This window comes from Eumetopias jubatus, unplaced genomic scaffold (assembly GCF_037043125.1).
Source record: "Eumetopias jubatus isolate StellerSeaLion01/CBP00866 unplaced genomic scaffold, mEumJub1_p1.0 scaffold_12, whole genome shotgun sequence".
Taxonomy (NCBI): Eukaryota; Metazoa; Chordata; class Mammalia; order Carnivora; family Otariidae; genus Eumetopias; species Eumetopias jubatus.
This window is the reverse complement of record NW_028274818.1, coordinates 76493191-76520651: the sequence shown is the minus strand read 5'-3', so window position 1 is coordinate 76520651 and position 27461 is coordinate 76493191. Positions and strand designations below refer to the sequence as shown.

General features: G+C 42.8%; 1 protein-coding gene across 1 annotated transcript; it reads right to left on the bottom strand.

Annotated features, from left to right (window-relative positions):
• HAPSTR1 (HUWE1 associated protein modifying stress responses) lies at nt 1-27461 on the bottom strand. The gene is made up of 4 exons (XM_028117638.2): nt 27064-27461; nt 26324-26404; nt 15180-15455; nt 1-3091 (listed from the first exon to the last, which is right to left on the bottom strand). The coding sequence occupies exons 1-4, from the start codon at nt 27287-27289 to the stop codon at nt 2847-2849; spliced, it is 828 nt and encodes a 275-aa protein (XP_027973439.1). The 5' UTR covers nt 27290-27461; the 3' UTR covers nt 1-2846.

Here is a 27461-nt window from a genome sequence, read left to right as displayed (position 1 = left end):
TTTTTCGGTTTTTTAAATTATTTATTCATTGAATGATTTAAAGGTGTGTACCACTACTCCAGTTGGGTAAACCACATTGAAGAATTTGACTGCGGGTCTTTAGATTCAGCCAAATGCTTTCCATTAATTTTGCTCTATAAAATACTAAACATTATAATTAAGTTTTTAATGCTTCAGCCATGCTCAGAACACTGCAGTGTAAGGATGAACTCAACCCACTCATGCCAAGTTAGGGTGACGAGAACAGATCTAACGAGCCATGATGTCTAAAAGAATCCGAGAATCTAGCTTAAAAGATAAAGGGAGGTTCTGTTCCCCCAAAGTAAACTGTTAAGTTTTAAAATTCAGCCTACACTGTTCTCAAGAGACTGAAAAAAAAAATTTTTTTTCAATGTTATTTAAAAAAGTACCACACAATATGCAATCTTCCATGATTTGTTTGGATCTAAAATGGCACAATCAAAGGCTTCAAAAATCTAGCAGTCAGAACTAAGTCTTTCTATGAGAAGAAATCATTTCCCTTTCTACTCCTAGATCTTAACAGTTACTTTGTGCTCAGGGGGCACGGGAGAGAGCAATGAGACAGAGCACGCAGAGGAGTTACGAGGAGGTTGACAAAGAGCATTTGAGATTAAATGCAGTGGAAAAAAGTAACGAGTGCTAAAGTTTTTAAAAAGTTTAATGGAGCCAATAAGGCATATAAATCGTGTTCTGGCAGACACAAGACCTGCTTTCTCTTACCAAAGAAAATGGCACATGTTTTATCAAAATTTGACAATCAAGAGTAAAGGGTACTGAGATTAAGCGTCAGAGCACCAACTAAAACAAAAACAACCAAAAATAAAAAATTGTTATTCAACTGAGAGGGAGGAACTAGAACCGAGGCATAAGGGGGAGTATTATACAGCCGTTCCTCAATCTCAAAATCCTTTACGAAGAGGAGTTCCGGCCACTTGTGGGCAACGCTTCACACCACCAAACGCCAAATCCAGAATCTAAATTGACGATAGAAAAACAGCGGTAACTCCAAATGCATTTCTAGGCATGGTCCAAAGGGAAGCTTAAAGGTATTCATTAATACATAGGCTTATCTGTTTCAGGTAAAATGACAGATTGAACGTATCAAACAAAAACTCATCCACTTTTGCAAAAATTTAGAAATACCTCACTTTCGTTCCTAGTTTTAGTATGGAATTGACTTGTTTTTTTTTTTTTAAATAAGGTCTAGATCTATAAGGAGTACAGAACTTCAGCTCACACATTCCATTCACCTCCCACCCAGTCAATGAATTTTATGGTTAACTCAGCAGTTTCTTCACAGAAAGATTATTATTAAATGGCTGAAGGAATTGCAAACTTTAACAAAGTGCTGTGAGTAATTACTGGAAAAACCCTTACACTGATTTGCAATGGTCTTTTCAGGATAAAAACAGAAGTTAACTGATACTGGACTACAAGTTTGCAAGGAAACATTTTCACTGTCCTACTTGATATATAATATAATAATATGATAGAATAAATTACAGTACCTGGCAGGCTGACATCAGTTCTTCATCTAAAAAAGACTATCATTCAGTTCAAGATATTAAAAATGAAGAGGAAACAATCAAACATGCTCTAAAACATTGTGGCTACAAAAGGTCTTACAGGGACTCAACAGAGGATCTACTCGGAACCTTTATTTAGGTCTACCTAACACCTAGAGAGCCTCCATGCGATTCCATCTCTTAGAGAATGACATTCCAAACTGCACTTGTTAGGGGAGAGGGACCAGAGAGTGCTACTTAAGTTGTGACCACATTATTAGCAGATAAAAGACCTTTATCTTCTGCCATTCCAATGGAAACTGCACACAAAGTAGGGCAATTCATGAAAAATGTACTACGGGGACACGAAAAGACTGGAATACCTACCCTCCCCCACCATCCATCTCCTCTCACTAATACTGAACCGAAAAGGAAGCCCATCCTCAAAGTTCATGATCTCTCTACTTTAGGTCCCCCTTGAATGCAGTCTACGTGTTTACATTTACCATAAGGAACAGTACCCTGCGTGGGAAGTAGTACTTGTCTTAAAACGGGAGTATTTTAAGCCTACAGGGTCAGTATGGGGGCAATTTAATAGTATTGCTACTTTTAGAGCGCTAACACACACAAAGTGAATCCGATAAAGTTCTGTGTATTGATTCAATATTAAGTATTAATTGCATGACCATCATAGCACCTCTTTACATCACAATCACCAGAATTAGAAACTGCTTGGAAAACTGAAAACAGGGCACAGTCCAATCATTAGAAGTCGCACGCTGTGACTCCAAAGAGCGCAGGTGCATGATCTAGTGCTGCAAAAAAAAAAAAAAAAAAAAAAAATGGAAGCCTGCAGATTTGACAAGGAAGCCAAATCGTGGGTTTGAGATAATTTTAGGAACCTGGCAATACTGTTGAAGCAAAATACTCAACACAGCAGGAAATGGACCAAGGAGAGGAAGGGGGGGGGGGAAAGGCATTCCATAACCAAATAAACATCTGATATTTCCTTTCCCTTTGAGAATAAATACAGTTAAGGTCACTTTTAGCCTTGGAACGGATATATGTTTGCCTATGATGATCTTGCTAATGACTACACGATTCTGATGTCCTCTGCTAGGATTATAGTTTTAGGAAAGCCATAGTTACAAGAGGCATCTACTGTAAATACCTAGAACTTCCTTTTATGGCAACCACTACAGAATTCACTTGTCTTAAACAGTGAACAAGGGAAGATGGCCTCATGTTTCCTTTGCAATAATATATGTTGAGGATCAAGTGGCTTTCAAGCAGCATGGTGGGTGTGAAAATGTTTGCAGTTTAGATCATTCTGTTGCGTTTATGGGTTGGTGAGTCTGTAATGACATCGCCACACTGGGCTGAGGTACGCTTTCTAGTTCCACCATTGTCCAAGTGGAGTGCCATTTCTTCTGATATGAAAGTGTTCAAATCGACATCATGGAGTCCATTTCTCCTTCGACTAGCATTCGATCCACTGCTTACATGTGTAGGAGAGCCTGGGGTACTCGAACGCACGCTTATACTAGCCATTGCACCACTAAGACCTAGGAAGAAGAAAAAAGGTTTTAGAGTTGCTCGATTATTGAACCCTCTTGAAAGCAACCCACTTTACGTTCAATGTTTCATAGGATCAAAGGATGTCTCCCTGTTTTCTTAAGGGGGGGTCACCAGGGAGCAGTTTGTTTTCTTCTGGAAAAACGAATCAATGGGCTTTTGATGTAGATGTTTTATTATTGTTAATACTACCAATATTTACAATATTGATAATTACCAATTACTGGAAGTATATTAGGTCGTAAGCACCTTGCTAGGTGTACACACATATCACAAAACCCTCCCACCTACTCTACTCGGTATGTATGTTACTTGTAGTTTATGGCTGAGGACAGCCAGGTGCTTGCTTTTAAACAGGTCAGTTTGGTTATCCAGTTACCATCCCCAACAGATCATTCCAGTGTGTTTATGTGCACACAAGGGAGCAAGCAATCATTTCCAGGCCTGAGTGGGCTTGTTCCAACTACCCCTTCAAAAGTTGACTTTATAATTTATCATCCAAAACAGTGCACTCCTGAGCCCAAAAAAGGGGTCATTATTAAAAAGTATGCTGGGAAATCAAGTACAGTCAGTCTGCCCTTGGACAAATCAAGCTATATGATCACCCAAGGTCTGGACTGTATTTGGTAGATACTCCTTTGGACAGCCTTATTACCATATATAATCCCTCAGAGGAGGGAACACAAGGATGGTATAAAAAAAAATCCTGCTGCTTTCAAGGTTGAATTAAATCCAGAATAGACCCAGCACTCATCGTTGGGACACTCATTCCTTAGACTCTTGAATAGCTAAGGAGGCAAACTTATGTTCCACTCTGAAAGGTATAGGATAAACCTGTGAAAGGAACAAGTGAGGCCAGGAAACATTAACCATAGTGTTGAATTTGAAAACCTCACATCACGGACAGTGGATGTGCCTTATCAACTTCCCCTTACATTATTCTAGTTGGTTTGGTAGGGGCCCATTCTAATTTCTGTAAATGTGATTTAAATTTGAACATTAAGTCGAGAAAAAATCCTCCGCTTTCTACCACATCAAATCAATTAATAAATTCCCTTCGACATTGTTCTTACACTACAAATACTCTGTGAACATTCTCAGGCCCGTGGCCTCAACAGTCACCCTTAGGATGATCCTGTTCTGCAGCCCACACCTCTTCTGACTGCTCTCAAACTCCCTCCCTGGTACCGATCAGCCCCCTCACTGCTCTCCCTGTGGAAGATGTGTCCTCCCTCCCCACTGGTGGCCACAGGAAGACTGATCACGCCCCTCTTTAGCTCCATACTGTTCCAAGGCTGGTGCCTATTAAAAAAAAAAAAAAAAAGACAAAGGCACTAATCTTGGAGCACTTCCTGTGTTAGGCGCTACGTACTTTTAAATTTCATCCTCAAAATAATCCTCTGCCATCTGTATTACCAGTTTTGTGGATGAGAAACCGAGGTTAATGAGAAACCGAGCCCAAAATGCTCTAAGGTTAAGCAAGCGACCCAAGGTCACACAGCCAGTGAGCAAGAGCTGGGGCTCAAACTCAAGCACGATCTAAGATCTCCCCTTCACTGTGACCCTGCCCCTTCTTAAGGTCAACATTTCAGCAGGAAGTGGCGACAGGGTCTAGGGTCTGGCCTGCCTCAGGCCTCACTCAACAGTTAGCTTCTCTCCCTTCTTGCCCTCTGCACTCCCACCGGGAGAGTGTGGATGTGCGCTGCCAAAGCAAAGGATCTGCGGTTCCTTCTGAGGATCTCTTTCTGAGGGTCGGGCCTGTGCCTCCCAATATTTGCTCCTGCCGACTGAGGCCCCTAGTTCCTCAGCAGCTCCTGCCCGCTCAGGCTTCTTTCCTGGTTCTCCTACCTCTCTCCTTTTTTAGTATCTTGCTGGCTCCTCTTCCCTCCTGCTTGAAACTCTCCACTCCTTCCTGTTCTCCAGCCTGCCAGCTCCATCAGTGGCCTCTGTGGGCTTCTCTTCTGCCCCTGACAGGTTGGTGTCCCCCAGGGTGGTGTCCTTGACCCCTGAGCTTACCTACAGGCATCGTTTTCCACAGGAGCAGGCATTTCTCCTGAGCTCAAGGACCCATCCGTATTTCTAACTGCCTGCTGGACATCTCCAGTGTAACACCAAAGATGAACCACGCTTCCTCCTCAGCCCACATGGGTTTATTAAACATAAAGAAAAAGAAGGGAAAGAAACATCCTGGGCTCATCTTACACAGTGCAGTAGGATCTTTTGTCTCTTCCTATTGACAGGGTCGTTTCATCTCTACCTAATATTCGCCCTTGGTGCCTGGCACACAGCATTCACCGAATTCTGAAAACAGGAGGGTGCGTCAAAGTCCTGCCCATTTTGAAACCCCCTGAAATCCAAAGCTGCTGACGTTCATTCACCTCTCCAACACCAGGAAACAAACCCAGGTGGTTTTCCTCTCTTAAATCTTTGCCATCAAGTTTTAAAAAACTCAATTATTCCCAAATTGCTGGCATTTTTTTCCAGCTCTCCACCACAGTTTGAGGGGAGAGCTGTGCTTTCTTTTTTCTAACCTAGCAGTCCATAACCAACTACTAAAAGGTGTCCAAGAACTTAAGACAATAACCTTTTCATAGCTGTTTCATAATGCAGGAAGTCCTAAGGAGATTACACTGCAAAATGTGGGCCTTCTGCACGAAACTGGGCTACTTCAATAATTAAACTGAGGATCCCTTTATCATTTGAAACCACCAAGAGAACTCAACAACCCCCGCCCCCCGCCCCAGAACCCCTCTTGTTAACATAGCAACGTGTTTAACACCTAAGGGACAAATACCCAAGGCTCACAGAATACTCCACCAGAAGTGAACAGGCACATCAAGCAAATACTTCTATTGCTTCCACTGCTATTCTCCATGAAAAAGAAGAGATATTAAATTATCAATTTGGTCAATTTGAAATTTCCCCAGTAACTGCTGGAAAATCACAATCTTTTTTCTGTTGGGTGTATGACTCGGGGCTTAGTTTGGAAGCTAAAGTCAAGTCACAATGTGCCACATTACCTGCTTCCTATCTACTCTCAGCAGTGAAAATTCTTCTCAAAGTTTAACGATCTAAAATCTTCCCCAAAAAGACTTTTCAAAAGTGTCAAAAAAAAAAATTAAGATGAACAACCAAAAAATATATTATTTTAAACAGCCCAAATTTTATTTTATAAACCAATGACAGCTACTGGAAGATGCTTCAGGAAACCTTAGCTAAGCCAATGATCAGGCCTATACAAGTACAGAGAGTCTAGACATGCTTCAGAACTAAAAACTAAGTTGTACGGCCCAAGGGCTTACAACTTAATTTCTACCAAAACACACTTTTTCAAAAGGGCTATGGGAATATCAATTGACAAAAGCAGAACAAGTAGTATGATTAGACAGAAAAGTCTCCATTGCTTAATACAAGATAAACTCAATCAGTTTTAGTTTCTGCATCCAATTTAAATGATTAGTGCAGGAGTAGGAAAAAAAAAAAATTAGGCTGATTTCATCATACTTTGAAAAGAAAGCTCCCACTGGAGCTAAAACAAAGTCACAGTCCAGGTTATAGGAATCTATGTTACATGATCAGTTGTTAAAAGTAGCACATAACTATTATTTTCATACCAAATTCATGCTTGAGATAGTAAGAAAATCCTGTTTCCAGAATTAATTCCATGTCATTCCAGTTTCCCAGCACGGAGTCAGGTCACAGGCACGGAAAGATCAAGCGCAGAACCGGCCCACCTCCCTTCCTCTGTCCGGCAGCCCGTGGCCTGGGGGCTGCATCTACACTGTCTACTTGCTCCCCAAACCCCTGCAGCCTGCGAGGGCAGAGGGCCAGCCCTGGAGGAGAATACACGGGCTGTCATTACGGTCGATCCACTCAGCACAGGCTCAGGGCCCTGGGCAGATATGCTCCACCAGTTCTCCCATCTCCAGTATGAGAGTGGGGATTTGAAATCCCCACCATTTGAACAAAGTGAGAACTTCCTGACTGGAACCCCAGGACACTGGCATTCTTGCATTTCAAATGAACTGCGCTATTCAAGTGGGTAGCGCTCCCTTTGCAGAGTGGTGTTCTGAGGTTTTAAGCAAGCAAGCACTTGTGTGTAAAATGTCGTGTTTAAATGCACCAGGGAAGGAGTTCAAATCATGGAAAAAGGAATTCTACTAAGATTTTAGTAATTTGAAGTAGATACCACTCCCCACCCCAATATGTAAATTGTAATACTGAATTTTTATTGAAGTAAAGCACACTAAATCAAACCAATTACAAAGATACATGTGTCACACCAAGAAAACATTTTCAGTTATGCTGACAGCCCAATGCTTTCAAATTTTTCAAAGACAGTTTTAATGCCATGGGAAAAATGCTCACGACGTTAAAATGAAAAAAGCAAGATACAGTACCATATATGCAGTATGATCTCAACTATGAAATAGTTTTAATATTTATACATTGAAAAAAAGACTGAAAGAAAATGCACCAAACATTTAACTGTAGTTATCTCTATATAGTGGGATAACAAGATACTGAATTTTTTACTTTTCGGAAATTTTCAAACTTTCCAAGAGACTGGTATTTATAAATCAGAAAACTAGCGGAAAAATTAAACTCAAATGTTAAAGTGCTTCATAACTACCAGTACTAGGTGAGTAAACTGACTGAGGCATGGCTACATGGACTCCTTTTCACGTCAATGAGAAAATGTCCAACAAAATTTTACTGCAAGTTCAAAACAATTTCATATCAATGATGTTGGTAGCTTGAAGTCCTACCCCAGAAACTTCAGCAGCTAATATCTAATCTTAATATACAGAAAATGCCAACTTTTCATCAAAAATGTTAATGCTGTGTTAATTGCCTTCATTGTTCTTGTTCTCAAAAGCTGGCTTGAACAAAGGCCATAATTTAGAAATTCCAGCCTGCAAGGGATTTTAATTAAAGAAGATTCTGTGAAATAATCAATTTTAAGCAATTAAGTGATGAGATTGCTTTGGTGCATTAATCTCTTACATCTTAATTTCCAAATAAGTTTTTAAAATATTTTACTGTTAAGTAACTATCAACAGTTCTATTATTTCACGAAGATGCAGACTGCAACATTCAACACACATTTATTAAGTCCCTACTACTGTGTTCCACATGCTGTACTGGAAGTACAGACAGGCAAAAGAAGGGACTGTGACGGATGGATCAAAATCCCCCATAGGTCAGTTCCAGTTAGTCCTCTGCAACGGAAAGTTACAAGGAGTTTCGTTTATACTATACTTGTTAGCTATCAAATATTTGTTTCTAAATTATTTAGCTCTATGGATAGAAGGGGACAAGAGTGATAAGGAAAGGGGAAGAAACAGAACCAAGCACAAATACTTAAAACTTCTTCTTAAATGTACTGGATCTCACGTATCTAGCAAATTCTATCAAGAGGCCTTGTTCTCACCAAAATTTCTTAACTTTTCTTCTGTATTGCTCTAGTGCACAACACAGGTCCAAAGAATGTTTTCTGATAAATTAGCAAAGGCTACAAAAACCTGTGCTCAGGGAACAAAAACCCTATTGGTTCAAGCTGCCTGGAATCCACAGGTTTCCATAAACACCAGGAAAAGAAGGGATTAGTTTTATACATTGAGTATGACAAATTAGGAATTTGCCTTACATTTTTCCTAGGTAAAAATTCCTCTGACCTTTTATGATTTTCTGAAAAAGCCTTACACCCAGGTCCTCCAGATCCAAGACCCTTTCAAGCAATTTAATGATTTATTTGAGAGACTAAGGATAACCATGTAAATTAGCCCAGAGAAGACTTTGTTAGGCAACAAAGGAGGAGCCAGAAATGGAGTTTAACAACACTCCTAGGGCAATGGTACTGGGTCTCAATCTCTCAATTCATATACTTCAAATGTTCTAATACAATTCTACCAGGCTAGAAACTCAAGGATATTATGTAACTCATCTTTGTATCACAGGCCCCTACCACTAGCCTCTAATAAACAGTGCTTAGTGTTTAGTGTTCAGTAAATGCTGGGCACTAGAAAAGGCTACAAAATGACAATATATACTTTATTTTTAAATCACCACCACTGCCACAGAAGGATTTGAACTGCAGAAATGAGAACTAGTAATACCACATCCACCAAAAGGGAGGGTTTCAAACTAAAAAGGGTTCAGATGGCAGACTCCAATACTTAGGAGCTGTTGTATTAACTCACTAAGTGCTTTCTTTAAAAGGACAAACTTTGTTTCTTTCCTTTGTTTGAAATTCTCCAGGGTCACACTAAAGGCTAGCCTGCCTAAGCCCCTTTCAGTACTTACATTAGTGAATTTAAACACGAAAGGAACTTAAAACTGGGCAAAGTGAGATCCTAAAGCCAAGTGCCAATGACAGCAATTCCCACCAGCGCCTATTATGACACCACACCCTGCGTGCTAGGGGCCTGTGAGTGTGAATGGATGGAATTTTACAGAAGGGACAACCCAGGCCCAGTGAGGTTGGTTCCTAGTACCTCAGTCAAGAATGTCATCAAAATGGGGCACCTGGGTGGCTCAGTCGCTAAGTGTCTGCCTTTGGCCCAGGTCATGATCCCAGAGTCCTGGGATCGAGCCCCGCATCGGGCTCCCTGCTCAGCAGGAAACCTGCTTCTCCCTCTCCCACTCCCCCTGCTTGTGTTCCCTCTCTCGCGGTCTCTGTCAAATAATAAAATCTTAAAAAAAAAAAATGTCATCAAAATGACTTTTGGAACTAAAACCAAGTGTTTCTGATCTGTATAGGAACAGTCTGAACCGTAGCCAGGAACCTACAAAGACCATCTATGAGAGGATGTGAGTGAGGAGGCTTTAAATAAGGTATCAAAAGAGTGACGTCTGCCTTGGCATCCAACTGCTCCTCTCAGCCTGGTCTCTCACTTCCCTTCCATGAACACATGCCCCATTCCTACCCTGGACCCTTTTCACCTAACCCCTTCCTCAATAATGAACAAAACTCAGAACGAGGAGACCAGATTTCAATCTAAGGCTTTCCAGACACAACACTAGCTTGGGCAAGTCAACTGAGAATCTGTCCATCCAGCAGAAAGAGAAAAGCACCAACTTCATTATATCAACATGAAAAATGAAAAAAAAAAAAAAAAAGCTCCAGATCCTAGCAAGTAACATAAGTAATTAACAGTAAGTTTTACATTATCCTTCCCCTCTGTAGTGACATACGTAATTTAAAAGGCCACCCTTACTGAAAAGGGAGGGGGGAAAAAAGTATCTTCAGAGGCTACCCGAGTTCCAGGTCTACTTTTGCAGTGAAATGCCACCCAGAGGCAAAGAGGGCACTCATAGGACTTGGAACTAATCAAAAGTCCCCCTTCTCTCAAGGTAAAAAACAGTGTTGTGAAAGGGTAGGTAGGTACTTTGCTTAGTTTCTCTCAATCTAACACCTTACAAAGTACACCACCTTCCACAAAGGAGGAGAGCCTTGGAAAAGTTAACCATCTTGCCCAAGGTCATACTGAGAATATAGCCTACCTACAAAAAAGCCTAACTACTCTTTCTACTAAAGTGAACCAGAAATACAAGTCATGAACCATTCACTTCAAGCCTACTTAACGAGATTCACTTATGGCGAGAAACCTGAGACAGACAGAAAATGCATATATTGTCTGATGTCTTTAGAGAAGAAAAATCTTTCCTACCCAACCCCCAGACCCATGGGGGAGGGACCACAAATGTACAAATATGGAGGCACAATGGTTAAGAGCATGCACTTGGAGACAGGCAGATCTGGAGTATCTATTCTACCACTTACTCATCTGTTCCACCGAAGCCAAATAAGCCCCCTCTCTTCATCAACAAAATGGCAATAACGCAAGGCAAGTGCAGGATTAAATGAGAACCTCCTTAGCAGAATCTTGGCACAAAGTAAACACTAACATAGCTGTAATGGTGCATCATCATCAAGCCCCGTTCAAAATCTTAGTAGTTCTAATTTAAGGAGTTTCCTTCGTAGCTCTCCTAAGGTACACACCATTCCTTCTACCCTCACTGCAGTCATCCCGAGATCTGTGATCCTCAACTCTTCCTAAAGGTTCTCTGGCCCCACTGTGTTGTATCCATACACATAACAGACCTCTGAACTCTTGTTTACTCAGAACACATCTACACCAGGTTCTTTGCCAGGTTCTGTTAAAGCCAGAAGCTTTAAGACAAGGCCCTGCCCTCAGGTAGCCCCAATCTATTGGGAGGGACAGCCACAAGGGGAGAACAGACGAACAGCTCAAGGAAGGCTTCAGAAGGGAGATCTGCAAGAAAGCTTCATTTTGGAAGAGGCGCTTGATCCATCTTTAAGTCTGAGCAGGCAGAGGGAAAGATCTGGGAAAAGAGCATGGAGATGTTCCACAGATGAGACAGTATGGCTAAGGTATCTGACCCAAGGTCAAGACCCAATCAGAAGGGCCTTGCAACGCCATGCTGAGTTCTGACTGCAACCTATCAGCTGTAAACAAAAGTTATTTTTCAGGGAAGTGACAAGATGGGAAAAGATTACTCCAGTGGCCCCAGGAAACATGGACTGGCGACTGGGTCATCCCAGGGCCAGGACGCAAGAGCAGGAAGCAGATTATTCCAGGAGCCCAGTCCTCATCTCCTCCAAAAAGCCTTCTCTTAACGCACAGCCAGGCTGCGTAGTAAAATGTCCCTTTCTGCCCCTAGAATATCTTACACATACCACATTCATGCCATTAAAATAAACTGTCCAAGTACGTGTTGGCCTCAACAGAAAAGGAAGCACTCACTCTTCATTTATACTCTTCCAGATATAGCACAGACATATATCCATCTGAATGGCTCAATGAGGAAAAGACGGGTATTTGCTAACAGGGCTGGAAGGGACTACAGACATCTATGTGAGACAGATGCAGGGATGCTGTGGTATGGACATCTGCCAGAGGACAATGGAGCACATGCACCAGGCAGTCAGGAACAGGGGCCTACAAGTACGGGACCTTGCAGCAGGTGGTTAGGGCTTCAGACCTGGAGAGTGTAATCTAAGTCAGTGAAAGAGCCTGAGGAAAGATCGAGGCTGAAAGAGCATATGAAGAAAAGAAAAAAAATAAAATAAAATAACGAAGAAAAGAAAAGCTCCAAATGAGAAAAGATGCCTGAGAGGTAGAATGAGAAAGGGAGACTGAGAACCACAAAACAGTCCAGAGGACTTTAGGTCCATCTGAAATCTTCTGTTACATTAAAAACAGGTGGCAGGTACTAATTCAGCACTTGATAACTTTTTGATGTTCTTATTTTAAGACAAGGATTAACAAGGCAAGGACAAAAATCAGTTTAGCACACACTTAGTATTTCTCTGACTTCTTGGGAAGTTTAATATCCAAATGACTAGATCCCATGGTACACAGGAAAAAAAGCAACCTATATTGCAGACCAGTGCCAAATAAAGCACTGGATGATATTCTTTAAGCCTCAATAACCAAAGGATTTGACTGAAACTGCTGGATAACCATTAACTAATGTTATGTATGACTGAAATTTTGTTAAATCCGAGGCTGAAAAGGTACTAATCAGAAGATCTTACTCATTATCACACCCTCAGTGTCTAAGGAAATAAATGTTCTACAAGTATCTTACATCTTTGCCATTTTTCTTCAAATAAAATGCATATTTTAGATGTATGTAGGTGTGTTTGGTACTGGTGAGTATTCAGGAGCTGATTAAGAAAAACTATGGGGGAAAACTGTCCTCTCATAAAAAGGGATATAGGATGATGTGAGCTTCTACACTCATGTTTGCTCTTTAAAAACTTAGTAAGTATACTTCAACATGCAACTCTTTTCCTATATCCCCCTCCCCACCTTGTAGTCCAAAACCTCATGAATTTAGACTCTCCTTCCAATGCAGATCCTTAAGAACTTCAATTTGACTTCAACTACGTTTCACAGATCTGGCTAAGCAATTATATGCATTTATATGCAACTAAATCTGACAAGAATGTGCCCTACTGAAGATGTCTCCAAATACATTTTAGAAGATCATCTGGGCAGTTTTCACTTCAATTTACAGACTATCCAGGAACTCAGATCACAAAGCCACCTGGTTACAAAGTTGGTCATTAATCTGTTTTATAATTTAGTCAACAATGCCCTATCACTAGAAATCATTCAAATCACTTTAAACACTCAAACCAGACTAGCATTCTCCTCAATACACTGATGTTCTCTAAAACCACTAAGCACAAAACTCAGTGTAATTTATGTTTCTGTATACTCTTCCAAGGGGCCGTATTACTTGACCACAACAGTGTTTTAACTACGGGAATTCAGTGTAGGAGCCTTAGGAGTTAAGAGTACACAGAGTCTCCAGTATATCCTGGACCGGTGCTACTTGAGATCTACTGAAGGGAAAGATTACTTTTCTACACAGCCTTAAACTTTCTTGAACCTCACAATTTAAATATAAGTCAAGATTATAAAGTCTCTTCTTAAAACTACAGTGTTACTAGAACTCCAAAAATTCAGGAAAAGAACAAATCACAAGCTTAACAGTCAAAAAAAAGGGGGGGGCGGGGGGGAAACCTGGCACTTTTTACAAGGATATACAACTGCCCTAAGATTTTATAATAGGAGTGGCATTTGTGTGTCTTAAAACTATCTTCTAAAGTATAGTATGATACAGGAAAAAAAACTAACGAGAGAGGTATGGAATGAATCATAAATGCACCTAACAATAAAGAAAATCAGAATGCTTAGAGACAACCACATCCAGCCATACCGTTGTGGACAGGCTGGTCACCTGACACTACACACACTTCCAGTCATTTGTTCCAAACTTAATGGTGAAAGAGGTGAAATCTGTAACTGAGTAAGAACAGATCAACCTGTTTTTGCCTGAGTTTGAGAAGTTCTGATGGCATGACTATTCCCCTACATTAGAAACAGCCAGCAGTCCTAAGTACTGCATCCACACATCAGGGATTTTCTTGCAATAAATGTTTGTGTTTTTAACTTATCATAAACTATCAGGAGGAAAAAACATTTTCAACCCCATGCTCTGATTAGGGTTTTAGGTAAAGAATCAGGGTCTGCCAAAGAGAACAAGAATCTGTACAAGCCTTAAAGCTTCAAGGATATAGAAGCCCTCTGCATTTCTATCCCACCCTTTTTAACACCAGGTTACTTAGTTTTAGATGACCTATACTATGGCCCAGAAATGTTCACTTTCAACAGGCCTCCTGACCTAACTCACTAATTACTTCTCTCCTCTTATATCACCTGCATCACGCATGTTTCCTGTTCAGTTCCAACTAAGTCTCATTACTTTGTTGTTCTTTTATTTTTACAGCAATATTAAATGTCATGTAAATACCTCTTCCAGCTCTACTTGTAAATCTGTATTAGAGAGGGACAAACAACAGACTTGTTGACTACACACCCCCAGGCTTCTTCAGTAATACTTAATAAAGCCCTGAGGTCTGGCAGGTCTAGCCTGGGGAGATGGTGACAGACTGTCCTGACAGTCCTGACTATCAAAGCAAGGACCTAAGGGACAAGAGACGTAAGCAAAGTCACTTATTCTTACATCTGTTCATTCCCACTTGGGTCATCAACTCTCACCCCCTTTACAGGCACACTCAGTAACTCAAGAGTGTCAAAGGGAGTTCCACAATAACAGCCCAACAATTACCTGCCTCACTTGCCTGCCACTGACCAGGCTCTCCGGGCAGTCAGTAATGTAACAGAATTCTTAACACACAAGAACTTCCTCTTTGACTCAGAATAGTAAGAAAACATGTACAATAGTAAGTGTAAAGCAGTAAGGTCTAATCAACGTTGCAAAAGATTCTGTTATTTGTGACACTGATAAGCTCAAACTAGCTTTCTAAAAACATTTTTTAGGATGGGCTAGCTAACATTCAAAAATTGCCCACGTTAAGTTCTTAGCTTACATTCTACTTAAACATTTCTAGAGCACGTAGTTACTATAATAGACAAAACACAGACAATATATCTGGATCTAAACCTAAATGTGAAAATGGGTCCACAGGCACACTCTTAACCATTTTTCCAAAGAAATATGTTTAAACGGCTTTACCATGCAGAGCTATGGCTTCCCGGAAGGGTTGCAAATCAGTCTCTACAGATGAGCTAGTTTCCGTTGAAGTAGCTCGGTTAGGGGACACTACAGTCAGTCTTGGGGGAGCTCTAGAGTTTCGTGGTGGAGGAACTTTCCCACACAGGAAGCTGATCAAATCTTCTCTACGAATAGTTCTTCTGCGTTTTTTAACCCAAGCCAACACATCCTTATTGCGTCGCTGATAGCCAATCTGAATTCCAATATCAAAACTTCGTTGATGAGTATCCACGCTTTCTGTTAGGAAAAAAGAACAAGAAAAAAGATACATGATGATCAGTAGAGCCAGGCTGCATTCTCTTCTAAAAGAAAACCATTTTACAAGTTAACCAGAATGAGAATCATGAAGTATGGGGTAATCCATTAAACTAAACTGTATTTCATCTACATTTGAAGTGTTACACATGGCATTTAATCTCAGTGGTCTAAATTCAGGGTTAACACATCACATAGTCCTAGAGCTTCTGCCTTGTTCTTTAAAAAAAAAATAAAATTTTTATTTTTTTTTTAGGTTTATTTAAGTAATCTCTACCCCCCAACGTGGGACTCGAACTTACAACCCTGAGGATCAAAAGTTGCATGCTCTTCTGACTGAGTCAGCCAGGTGCCCCCCAAAAATAGTAATTTTAAATAGAAAGCCAAGTTACCATTTTTAAAATGTTATTCCCTTAAAAATCTTGCTAGCCTGTTTAATAATACTAATGATGGGTAAATTATTAAATGTGTATTAGTACTATACTCTGCTTCACCTGAGAAAAAAGGTAGCAAGAAGACCTTGAGGGGCACCTGGCTGGCTCAGTGATAGAGCATGGGGCTGCTGATTTTGGGGTCATGAGTTCGAGCCCGCCACTGGTGTAGAGATTGCTCAAATAAAAAAAAGACCTTGAAAGTGGTACTAGGGATCCCCCTATTGCAAAGAGGAAACAGCTACTGAGCACTTAGTAACTCTAGCAAGGTCACAGAATATATACAAGAGCTGAAATTTTGCTCCAGAGTCTGTGGTTCTTACCACTAAGCTCTACTCTCCTGCAGAAACGAGAATTCTCACAATAAATTCTAAGTAGGAGCATCTTATCATTCAACAAATGACTAAATATTACAGATCACTCAGGCTACCTGCATTTACCATGTCATTTTGGGGATGCACTCCTACTGACAAGTTCAGTACCCAGAACTGGGAACACACTGAAGGCAGCAGCAAACATTTTAGAAATCAAGAGGAAGAACTGATTGACTACTCAACACCAAAACCAAACAGCAGAGTGGAAACATTCATTTCCCTACATGTACTTTCTTTGTGCTTCCAGTTCCCAACAGTTTCCCATAACTCAAACATTCCCAAAAGACCTTGCCTTAAAAATCTCTCAGACTGGCCTTCCAGTCTCCCTGTAAATAAATACTACCCCTGTATATACAGAACGCACGTTTTCAACAAATGATCCCTGACCTATTAGGAAATTTAAGTCACTACCCTTTATTTTTAGTTGAACTGCTAGGCTCACAGAAACTCACAAGTATACCTTTAATGACATTAAAGACAACAGTTCCATTTATCCCTGGGTTTTCTGTAAGAGCAAGAATTCTTCTGTAGCACAAAGAATCATTCCTCTATTACTTTTCTGGGCCTTTTTTTTTTTTTTTAAAAGATTTTATTTGTTTGAGAGAGAGCATGAGAGAGAGAGAGAGAGCGCATGAGAGGGGGAGGGTCAGAGGGAGAAGCAGACTCCCTGCTGAGCAGGGAGCCCGATGAGGGACTCGATCCTGGGATTCCAGGATCATGACCTCAGCTGAAGGCAGTTGCTTAACCAACTGAGCCACCCAGGCGCCCCTGGGCCATGTTTTTTAATTCCTTATCTAAAACACGTAACTCAGAAGACTCTGAAAGGAAAAGCAATAATAGAGTTGTGCTCCAGAAAGAAACAATAATACAGTATAGAGGATCCCAAGCTGGGGCACCTGGGTGGCTCAGATGGTTAAGTGTCTACCTTCGGCTCAGGTCATGATCCCAGCGTCCCGGGATCGAGTCCCGCATCGGGCTCCCTGCTCCTTGGGAGCCTGCTTCTCCCTCTGCCTCTCTCTCTCTCTCTCATGAATAAATAAAATCTTTAAAAAAAAAAAAAAGGATCCCAAGCTGCATGAATTTGCATTATTAAGCAAGACTGTAAGAGGGCAGCACAAGCCGAACTTTATCACAAGGCCCATTCCTTAGATGATCAAGACTTACTGCTAAAAACTTTTCCAAACAAAAAAATGGAAGATGGGAGCACTCTTAAAAATAGTCAGCGGACGCCTGGGTGGCTCAGTCGTTAAGCGTCTGCCTTCAGTTCAGGTCATGGTCCCAGGGTCCTCGGATCGAGCCCACATCAGGCTCCCTGCTCAGCAGGAAGCCTGCTTCTCCCTCTCCCACTCCCCCTGCTTGTGTTCCCTCTCTCGCTGTGTCTGTCAAATAAATAAATAAAATCTTAAAAAAAAAAAAAAGTCAGCTCCAGGGGCGCCTGGGTGGCTCAGTTGTTAAGCGTCTGCCTTCGGATCAGGTCATGATCTCAGGGTCCCGGAATCAAGTCCCTGCTGAGCAGGGAGCCTGTTTCTCCCTCTCCCACTCCCCCTTGTGTTCCCTCTCTCGCTGTCTCTGTCAAATAAATAAATAAAATCTTAAAAAAAAATAGTCAACTCCATCACAACTTTGAGAAGTGGATTATTCTTATTCTAAAGACATAAAAAGCACCTTTGGAATGAAGTATTTCTCTGTCTGATTACTAAAATAATGGCCAAGTTACAATGTGAACCAATGGCTTCTGATTTCTCATTTCATCATAAACAAAGCAGGCATGAACTCCACTTTAAAGGTAAGTAACACTGGGATGCCTGGGTAACTCAGTCGGTGAAGCCATCTTCTGCCTTCAGCTCAGGTCATGATTTCAGGGTCCCTGCTCAACAGGGAGTTTGCTTCTCCCTCTCCCCACCCCCAACTTGTGCTCTAAATATATCTTTTTAAGAAAAAGGTAAATAACATTTAAAAGAATAACACAGTACTTTCCAATCTCTTGAAGACTTAGATAAAGCCAGCCTTAGGGGTATATAAACTCAAGATGACCTTGGCAAAGCTGTTACCTAGAAGAGTGATTCTGAAAGAGCTGGAAGCATTCGAAGAGAAATCAAAGCTTCGAGCAAAACCTAAGCCCATCCCATAGCACCACAGAAAGGAGAAATGCAAAATGTGAACCTCAAAGCAAGCAGGTTTCTACAAACCTGCCCAACTGAAAGAACTGTTATACTCAAGCTCGTAAGTGGAGAAGTGGGTTCCAAACAGAATGACCAAGGAAAATCTATTTTTTCAAGACCCAAATGGAAGTAGGCCCAGACTGGAAGTAGACAGGGGAAATGTTGGAAGCACAGAAGGACTGTAAGAAACAAGTCCAAAGGAGGCTTGTGCAGTGCAAAGCAGGATGAAGCAGGCATGTAAATGGTACACCTGGCAAACAGACAGCAAAACCTTCTCCCTCAACTAGATACAAAACTCAAGAGAACCAAAGGGAGGGGGCCACCTGAGGTGGTTATTTAAAAAACTGACAATCCAGGGAAGAAAGCTGGCTACGTTGTGGTTTGAGGACACAAGTCCCAAAAATCAGATCTGCAAGGGCCTGAGGCTTTTTTTAAGTAGGCTCCACGCCCTGAGGCTTGAACTCACAACCCTGAAAATCAAGAGTCACACGCTCTACTGAGCCAGCCAGATGCCCCAAGGGAGGGCGTGATGCTTCAATCACAGATTTGAACAAAGTTGGAAAATGCAATATTCCCTGGTTTAGATCAAAGACAGTTATCTGAGTGAGTTGTGATGCTCTTTTTTAAAATTTACGCAACCAAAAAAAACTTTTTTTACGTAACTGACCAAATCTTTTCTCCTCAGAAATTCTGAGCAAGTCTCAACATCAGAACCAACCAAGAACAAACTAAATTTATCAGGCATTCCAAACACTTTTACAAATTAGAAGGTACAGGAAGAGAAAAGCAGGTATGACATTTAAGGTCTTCGGGTACCTGCTTTTGCACCGCCTGGGCATAATTTGGTTTTATACCATTCACAGCACATCCTGAAAGCCAAATCCAATTACCTTACCACAGATTAATCCAATTTCAGTTACTTCCCTAAAGAGAAAATCTCATGTTGACACAAAAGCATTTCAAATACAGTCCTTCTGTTTAGGACTTTAAACAGTTACTTGGCTGAAAATAAAACTCTCCTATCATACCCTGAACTGGAGAGATGTGAATACGTATTGGAGAATCCTAGGCATGACTAGGCTAGATTTTAATGTGACCATAGGCTGATTTACTGTACAGCAGCACAATAAACACACACAAGGATGGCTTTCTGAAGGCTCTCTGCCAAAGACTGCTGTAAATACATCTGAACCTTGACAAATAGACATCCAAATTCTAGAAATGCAGAGCACAAAAACTGTGGGGACAGTTGTACGTCCAAAACTATTTTACTGAAGCCAAAGCCATTGTGGAATAGGGCCATAAGCTAGAAGGTTAGGCAAACCCCAAGGGCATCAAAATGTCAATCTAACCTTTAAGCACAACACATTCATTTCCCTGTTCAAGAAACAAACTGATGCAGCCAAGTCACAGTAGATGTCCCATGTTTCTTACGTTTTTTAAAAAACTGTTTTTATAGAAGCAGCTGAAATGGAATTCCAGATTTTTAGAAGTCTAATCCTCTCACCACTGTCAAGGGACAACAGGCACAGCATCACCTGATTTCTGAGATGGAGACCAAATGCGGAGCTTTCTTACATGATACACAGACAAGATTAAGACAAAGAATCGAAGAACCATTTATAGCTTTTCGATACTCACAAACCTTATGTGAGTTGGCCAGAGCAGACATCCAATTTCTTAAACTAGGAACTGGAACTGAGAGGCTCACAGGGCCTTGCCCAAAGTTAGATAAGTTGAGAGATTCCTCCTAGAATGTAGTTCTTCCCCAGCAAAAGAGAAACCATCCCCCCCATCCTCCTTAGAGGATCTATAAACTCTAAGAGCACATTGCTAGATCAAAGCAACATTTCCAAAGAATACTAATGACTACAAAATAGTTTAACTTAGAAATTCAATCCGCATTAGTCACCCAGTCTGCCACAGGGGAAAAAAGTATTAAAAATGTTTCATTAGAAACAAAGATCTGAGGGGCACCTGAGTGGCTCAGTCGTTAAGCGTCTGCCTTCGGCTCAGGTCATGATCCCAGGGTCCTGGGATCCGGCCCCGCATCGGGCTCCCTGCTCCGCGGGAAGCCTGCTTCTCCCTCTCCCACTCCCCCTGCTTGTGTTCCCTCTCTCACTGCCTCTCTCCCTGTCAAATAAATAAATAAAATCTTTTAAAAAAAAAGAAAAAAGGAACAAAGATCTAAATTGTAGGCAAAGTAAATCCATTTTCCAACTGTTTTGAGAAAACGACTCATGCATTCCCTGACAATGTATTATCCAAAAATAGGCATCAACTTCTAGCTTCTCAGATAATTACTTAATTTTCACCTAGCACACACAGAAAGGACAGGAGCCAGGGAAAAACTGTAGCAACCCCATTTGCCTGGCATCCAATCCTCATCCTCCCTCTCCTAAAGGTACTCCCAAGTTGCTGTTTGGACAGCTCTGGGGTGAGCTTCCTCCACATTTACTCAAAAGGTGGAACATGTGGTTTAGTCCTAATTTAATCCGCACAGCCCCAAACGGTAGCTATGATACTGGTTCTGAGTAAGCATGTGACCCAAATCTGGCCAAGAGACTACAGAGCAGGACAGTTTGAGCCACTGAATGAAGTCAATCCTACCCTCAACCTTCGAGTCAGATAGGAGCCAATCCATGTCCACACCACTGAAGCCTGACTTGTAATTTCTGCTTACCTGCAATCAAAACATCCCTTCCTGAAAAGTTATACAGAAGAAAATGTCTTTCACAAAAATTTACAAACAGAATCTACAAATGGTGTTAGGAATGACTGAGGTCACTGCTCCTTATAGCAAAAATTAAAGAATAAAACTTAAGACTTAGGGTTTCTAATTGTAATCCATACTTTGGTGTTTTGAACAAACTCTCAAAGGTCAGTAATAGTTTTTTGCAAAATGGAGAGTCACAAACCAGCTCCAGAAAATCAAATTTTAAGGAAATGAAATCCTACTACTGGTCTCAAGGTGGAACAGGCTTTCTCTGACCATTTGTTTATATGTCACTCACTCACCACCGGGCCCATCAATTTTCAGCACATCCTGCTCAGTTTCACTTTACGTACAGTCTAAAATGGCCACACTGAAGACAGCATGTTATGAAGGGATTTGGTATCAAGAGATCTCAAAAATAAGGACTTAAAGGGCATCATACCATTTTTATCACCTGTCAATTCTATTTTCATTTACCCCTCTCTTAGGGAAAGATGAAGGAGGAAAGCGCCACACCACAAAGCTTATTTCAACACAAGAAGAGGATGTGAGGGCGATCTGGCTGCGACATCTGTCACCCCACTGATCGCCAGGGTTGATTCGGCTGATCTGGCTGGCTAGGCGGGTGTCCCCTTCCTCCCTCATCGCTCCACGTGCGTCCCTCCCGAAGCTGTGTGCTTGGTTGAAGAGGACGACCTTCCCCAATAGAGGAGAGAACCGTTCTTCGGTCAAGGGTATACAAGTAGCTGCACTCCCCTGCTAGAACCTCCAAACAAGCTCAACACAAGAAATGCAAAGACAAAAAATAACCTAGAGTTTCTTCCATCTTAAGGACTGCCCATAGCCAGAAACACCTAGAAAACAGAACTTAAAACACCAACAAGGTCAGGGCACGTGGGTGGCTCAGTTGGCTGGGCGACTGCCTTCGGCTCAGGTCATGATCCCAGAGTCCTGGGATCGAGTCCCACATCGGGCTCCCGGCTCAGCGGGGAGCCTGCTTCTCCCTCTGACCCTCTCCCCTCTCATACTGTTTCTCTCTCTCAAATAAATAAATAAAATCTTAAAAAAAAAAACCAACAAGGTCAGTGCTTGGAATACTCACCATATACCTGCATTAAACTCAGATCTTGTCCTCTAAAGTAGGGGTAACTTATCCCCAGTTTCAGTTGAGAGAATGAAAAGAACACCATGGTGCAGCACCTAGCTCCATCATCTGCCTCCAGGACCACACAGCTAAGTAATGACAGGCCAAAACCAGAACTGAGACCATCTAGCAGTAGACACCATTCTAACAATGCTGGCCTTCTTCAAACACTGCTAAAGTACAGATGTTCCCTGGGCACATGCTGCTCAGGGAGTGAACCAGGAACATCTTTCACACAAACAGTATCAAGAGAAAGCTCTCAACATATGTGACACTACTCAGCATGCAACAAAGGTCTCAAATGCAGTTTTTAAAAGTGGAGGCAGGGGAGCCTGGCTGGCTCAGATGGTAAAGCATGTGACTCTTGATCTCAGGGTCGTGAGTTCAAGCCCCCACGATGGATGTAGAGCTTACTTAAAAAAAAAAAATTTTTTTTTGAATTAAAAATACTTTTTAAAGACTAAGTAATTAATTAAAAGTGGAGGCAAAGAAATGGAACTTGGCATAAAATAAAAGTCAAAGAAGAAAAAAACATTAAAAACCTGAGAAAAAAAACCATTAGGTAAGTGCTGAGAAATGACCCTATGGGGTATGATCAAGCACTGGGTCAAGGACACTGCTGAAGAGCTAAGGTATCAGCACCCACCTCAGGCTGACCACTGGGGCTCCTAAGATAGCCTTGTCCCAAAGGACAACCACCAGTCCAACCTCTCTTCTGAGCAAGGAACCCCAAACAGAAGGAATTTAGCATTAAACAAGGAGAATAATTTCCTAATAAGCAGTCAGGAGACAGAGATAACAATTGGCACCCAGGAAAATGCAAGGAGGGGGCTTTAAAAAGCAAACCACTAGGTGTGGCCAATTATTTCCCAGGTAAGCATGAACCCAGGCTAAATTAAAACCACCTCAGTAACTTTTCACTCCCCTCTTCAGTCGCAGTTATCAAAAAATCTACTAGGCCAGGAAGAGAACATAAATGAAACCTAAACAAACATCACCCTCTTTAGATTTACCAAATCAAGGTAGAAACAAGAACCAGCAACCAAGATTTTCTCCTCCCCTTTCCAAAAGAGAATACCAAACTTTGGCCCTACAACAGGGAGTAGAAGGAACCACACACTTCATTTTGCTGAATTCTGTCCACAGTGAGGGAACAACTCACTCTCCTCTAAATCCTTCCAGCCAAACCAAATAACTGAGTGTTCAACTTTTAAAAGCCCATAAGCAATCAAAAGGGGCCATCAGCTAGGCTTTTACCTCCATTCTGAACTTCCCCTGTGTTCCTTTTAGGAGTTATCAAGAACCTCTCCCCAGTCTGCAAAATGAGCCGTTTTTAGCTTGCCAGATAAGCATGTAATCAGACAAAATAGAGAAGCACTGCCCACTTAAAGAGAGCCCTCCAAATTTACAAGCCCTCCCCCTTGTAAATTACATGTAAATATTTAATCAGAGCTATGAACAATGACTTAGATTTACCACTACTTAAGGCTGCAGGCACTGGTGACACTACCTTGCTTACTGTACTGGTTCTATTTAAGGTATCTAATTATTCCTACAGCTGTAGTCCTGTTCTCCAAAGACTTCACCCTGAAAAAGAGCAACGTGAGTGTATCTGCAGAGCATTATCTCCTCTCCTTCAATCAGATAATCTGAGTACCTTGCTACACTACCAAATTCCACAAACGACAACTTACCTTTCCTACCAGGTAAAAAAGGATGCATTTACTTTTACAAAAATAGGATGTAAAATAAAACCAGTTCTAACAATCTAACACATTTGCAATAACAAGAACATGTGATTTTCATTTTTTTTAAAAATGTCTCTCATTAAATCTTCTGAACAAAGAAAACTAATAAATTATAAAAAGCAATTTCAAATCAAGCAATCCAATTTGGGATTTCAGAGTTCAGCTTCTGAATCCATCTTCTTATGTGAAACACTACAGAAAAGTGTCAGCTTTAGTCCTAAAAAGACACATTGTAACAGTACACAACAGAACCAAAAATTAAACAGAGTACCTAAAAAATGTTCCTACTTTTGTATGGCCTCGGCAAAGAGAGGCATACAAAAGCCGCCACCAAAAATGGTGCCATCCCCCACTTCAAGCAAAAATCAATTGCAACAAACAAATGGACAGACTGTAGCACCCCACAGACAACAGAATGCTACTCAAGAAAAAAAAAAAAAAAGGTTGGGGTGGGGAAGAGGGCCAAAATGGACACTGAGCTGCTTATTAACACCAGCAGCATGAACTCCTTGGATCAATCTCAGAAACATGGGAAGGGGACAAAGCCAGGCCCAAAAAACTGTGCCATAGGCTGTATGTATTCAAGACCTTATGGAAACAGGAAACCATATATATATATGGCAATTACATCAGTGGTGCCAGGGGCTTGTGCTGGAGGTAGATGCTCTATGTCTTCACAGTACGTTTGTCAAATTCAAGCTATGATTCTTAAAAAGGTGATTATGCAGTATCCAAATTATACTCCAAGAAATGAGTTTTTAAAACTTTTTTTTTTATATTTTATTTGTCAGACAGAGAAAGCACAAGCAGGGGAAGCAGCAGGCAGAGGGAGAAGGGGGCTCCCCGCTGAGCAAGAAGCCCGCCGTGGAACTGGGATCATGACCTGAGCCAAGGGCAGATGCTTATCTAACTGAGCCACCCAGGGCCCCCAAAACAAGTTTTAAGCATTATTCAAAATTGGATGAAACCAAGAGCCAATCCAGACAATGCTGAAGACCCTCAAGCACTGATGATGTTAGAGTAATTTACTCAAGAGTCAAAATTTAAGAAACTCAGCTACATAAAATCAAAGTTGACCACTGGGGCACCATCTGTGTTTCCCCATTCTACCAGGCATAGATTGAGTTCCTCCTTCCCTAAAATCAACATTCTATTCACCAGTTTCACTTTATGTTTTCAAACTACTATCCCAAAAAACTGCAAATTCCACCCAAGACATCTCACAATAAATTATTTCTCCTATAGAATGCTACCATCGTTTGCACATTCTTACGCAAAAGAATCTGAGAAGTCGCTCCACAGCCTGTTTTAACCTGTTCTGATCATTTTGAAATGCACAAAGTCCATTACTGTTACGCGCAGCTTCTCCAAGTTTGAAAGCATTTAATTACATTTTTACTAAGATTAACAGTCAAATTCACATCCTTTCTCCATAGAAACCTTGCCCCAAAGAAGTATCAAATCCAAATTTCCAAAACTTCAAAATCATTAAGACACAAAATCGAAAGCCATGGTTACTGAGAGCACAATGAACAAGAACATTCACTGACATAACTTCATGTCAAGGGGAGGGGAGAGGATTAGCTCCAGAAAGACGCTACCATAAAACACAAATCAATGCAAACTCTGATCACACATTTCCTGCCAACACTATACACTCGGATACGCCGTAGTTTTGAAAGCAAGTATTTGAAGTTGGTAGGAAAGAGCAGTATGTTAATGTGCACGGTTTATTCCAATCAGCTAGTTTTCAACGGACTTAAATGCCACGAAAATACCTTGGTCTAAACCGCCTAACTCAAAGACTCTTCTGGGAGGTGTTCACCTCTCTGTGGCAAAAGAAACCCCCTTCTTCCCTGGGTGCCCTCTCCAGTGAGAAGAAACACGCCTCACTCGTCTCCCAGCTCAGGGCTTCTCAACCTCCGCACTACTGGCATTTGGGGCGGGGAAGCCTGCCTTGTTGCAAGGCCGGATATTCAGCAGCCCCCTCTTCGGGATGACATTCAAAACTGCCCCCAGTGTCAAACGTGCCCGGGGGGAGGTCGGGGGGGTGGGAGGGGTCAAACGCCCCGACCGAGATGCAGGATCTAGCTAGACCACCCCGGGAGTTCTCAACCAACGAAGTTTCCGGGGCACTTGGCTGGACTCCGCAGCAGCAAAGGCTCCGGCAGTCTGAATCCGGGAAAGGGCGTCTAATACCCTCGCGGCGCAAGGCTCAAACCCTGACGCAGGCTGCCCTTCCTCTTAGCCGACAATGCAGCAAGGTTATCTTTACCTTTGTAGAGATTGGTGACGGCGGTGGCTGCGTTTTGGAAGGGGACCCAGAGAGAAAGTCCTGGTTGCTGACACACTCGGTCTGAAAAAGCGGGGAGGGAGGGAAAAAAAAAAAAAACACAAAAGACACAGAAAGAGAGACAGAGACAGAAAGATATGTTATTTGGGCGTCAATCACTCCGGAACGGCCATATTAGGTTTCGCCATTTTGTTCCAGGGCTTCAGGATCCCACTCTCAAGTGCGAGGACTGCAGAAAGGGGGTCGCGACGGGGGCCAGGGCGAGCCACGAGGCCCAGAGGCGCAGCCCCAGGACCGACCGCGGCCGATGGAAGCGCCCCCTCCCAGTCTCCGCCCCGAGGCCCGCTCCGGGCACAATGGGCCGGCCTCGCCGCCTCACTTCGCCATTTTGTGACCGGGGGCCCCTCCCCTGTCCTCCCGGCCCGGGGGCGCCGGCAGCCGGGCCCCAGCAGCGGGCGGGCCCCCGAGAGCGGCCCCAAACGGGGGCGCCCCCAGCGCCAGCCCCCCGCTCGGCCGCGGCTGCCCGCCGGGCCCGCCCCCCGCGCCGCCATCTTGTGGGGAGGGGGCGGCGGGGCGGCTGTGGCGCGGAGGCCCGGCCCGACCCGGCCCGGCGGGCGGGTGGGCGGACGGCCGCCCTCGGGGCTCCCCGCCGACCCGCAGACCCCGGGGCGGCGTCGGCAGCGGGGCGGCGACAGCGGCAAGATGGCGGCGGCGGGCCTCACCTTTGTAGAGCTGAGCCACGGCGGTGGCCGAGTTCTGGAAGAGGTGCCACAGCTTCTGCTGCTTGTGCTCAGGCTGCGCGGCGGCCGCCGCTTCCTCCTGCAGCTCGGGGGACAGCTGCTCGTCCTGCTCGGCCTCAGCCAGGCACTGCCGCTCCCACTTGGAGAACCAGTGTTCCGGCCCGTGCTCCTGGATCTCGGCCTCGCCCTCCTCCTTCCGCTCCTCCATCCTCCGCGGCCTCCCGCGGCCTCGCCGCCGCCGCCGCCGCGTCCTCCTCAGGCGGGGCCCCCGCGGGAGCGTCGTCGTCGAGCGGCCCGGCGGCGGGGCCCAGCGGCCGGCGGCAGCTCCTCGCGGCGGCCCAGGCCTCCTGCACCCCGACGGCCTGCGAGACCCGCCCCGC

What these genes read in the sequence shown, in the direction of transcription:
- HAPSTR1 (XM_028117638.2), bottom strand. Translation starts at nt 27,289, where the DNA reads ATGGAGGAGCGGAAGGAGGAGGGCGAGGCCGAGATCCAGGAGCACGGG. An exon ending in CGTCACCAATCTCTACAAAG is followed by an intron (nt 15,456 to 26,323) that starts GTAAAGATAACC and finishes TTTTCCTAACAG; the next exon opens with AAAGCGTGGATACTCATCAA. An exon ending in GGAAGCCATAGCTCTGCATG is followed by an intron (nt 3,092 to 15,179) that starts GTAAAGCCGTTT and finishes TCTTCTTCCTAG; the next exon opens with GTCTTAGTGGTGCAATGGCT.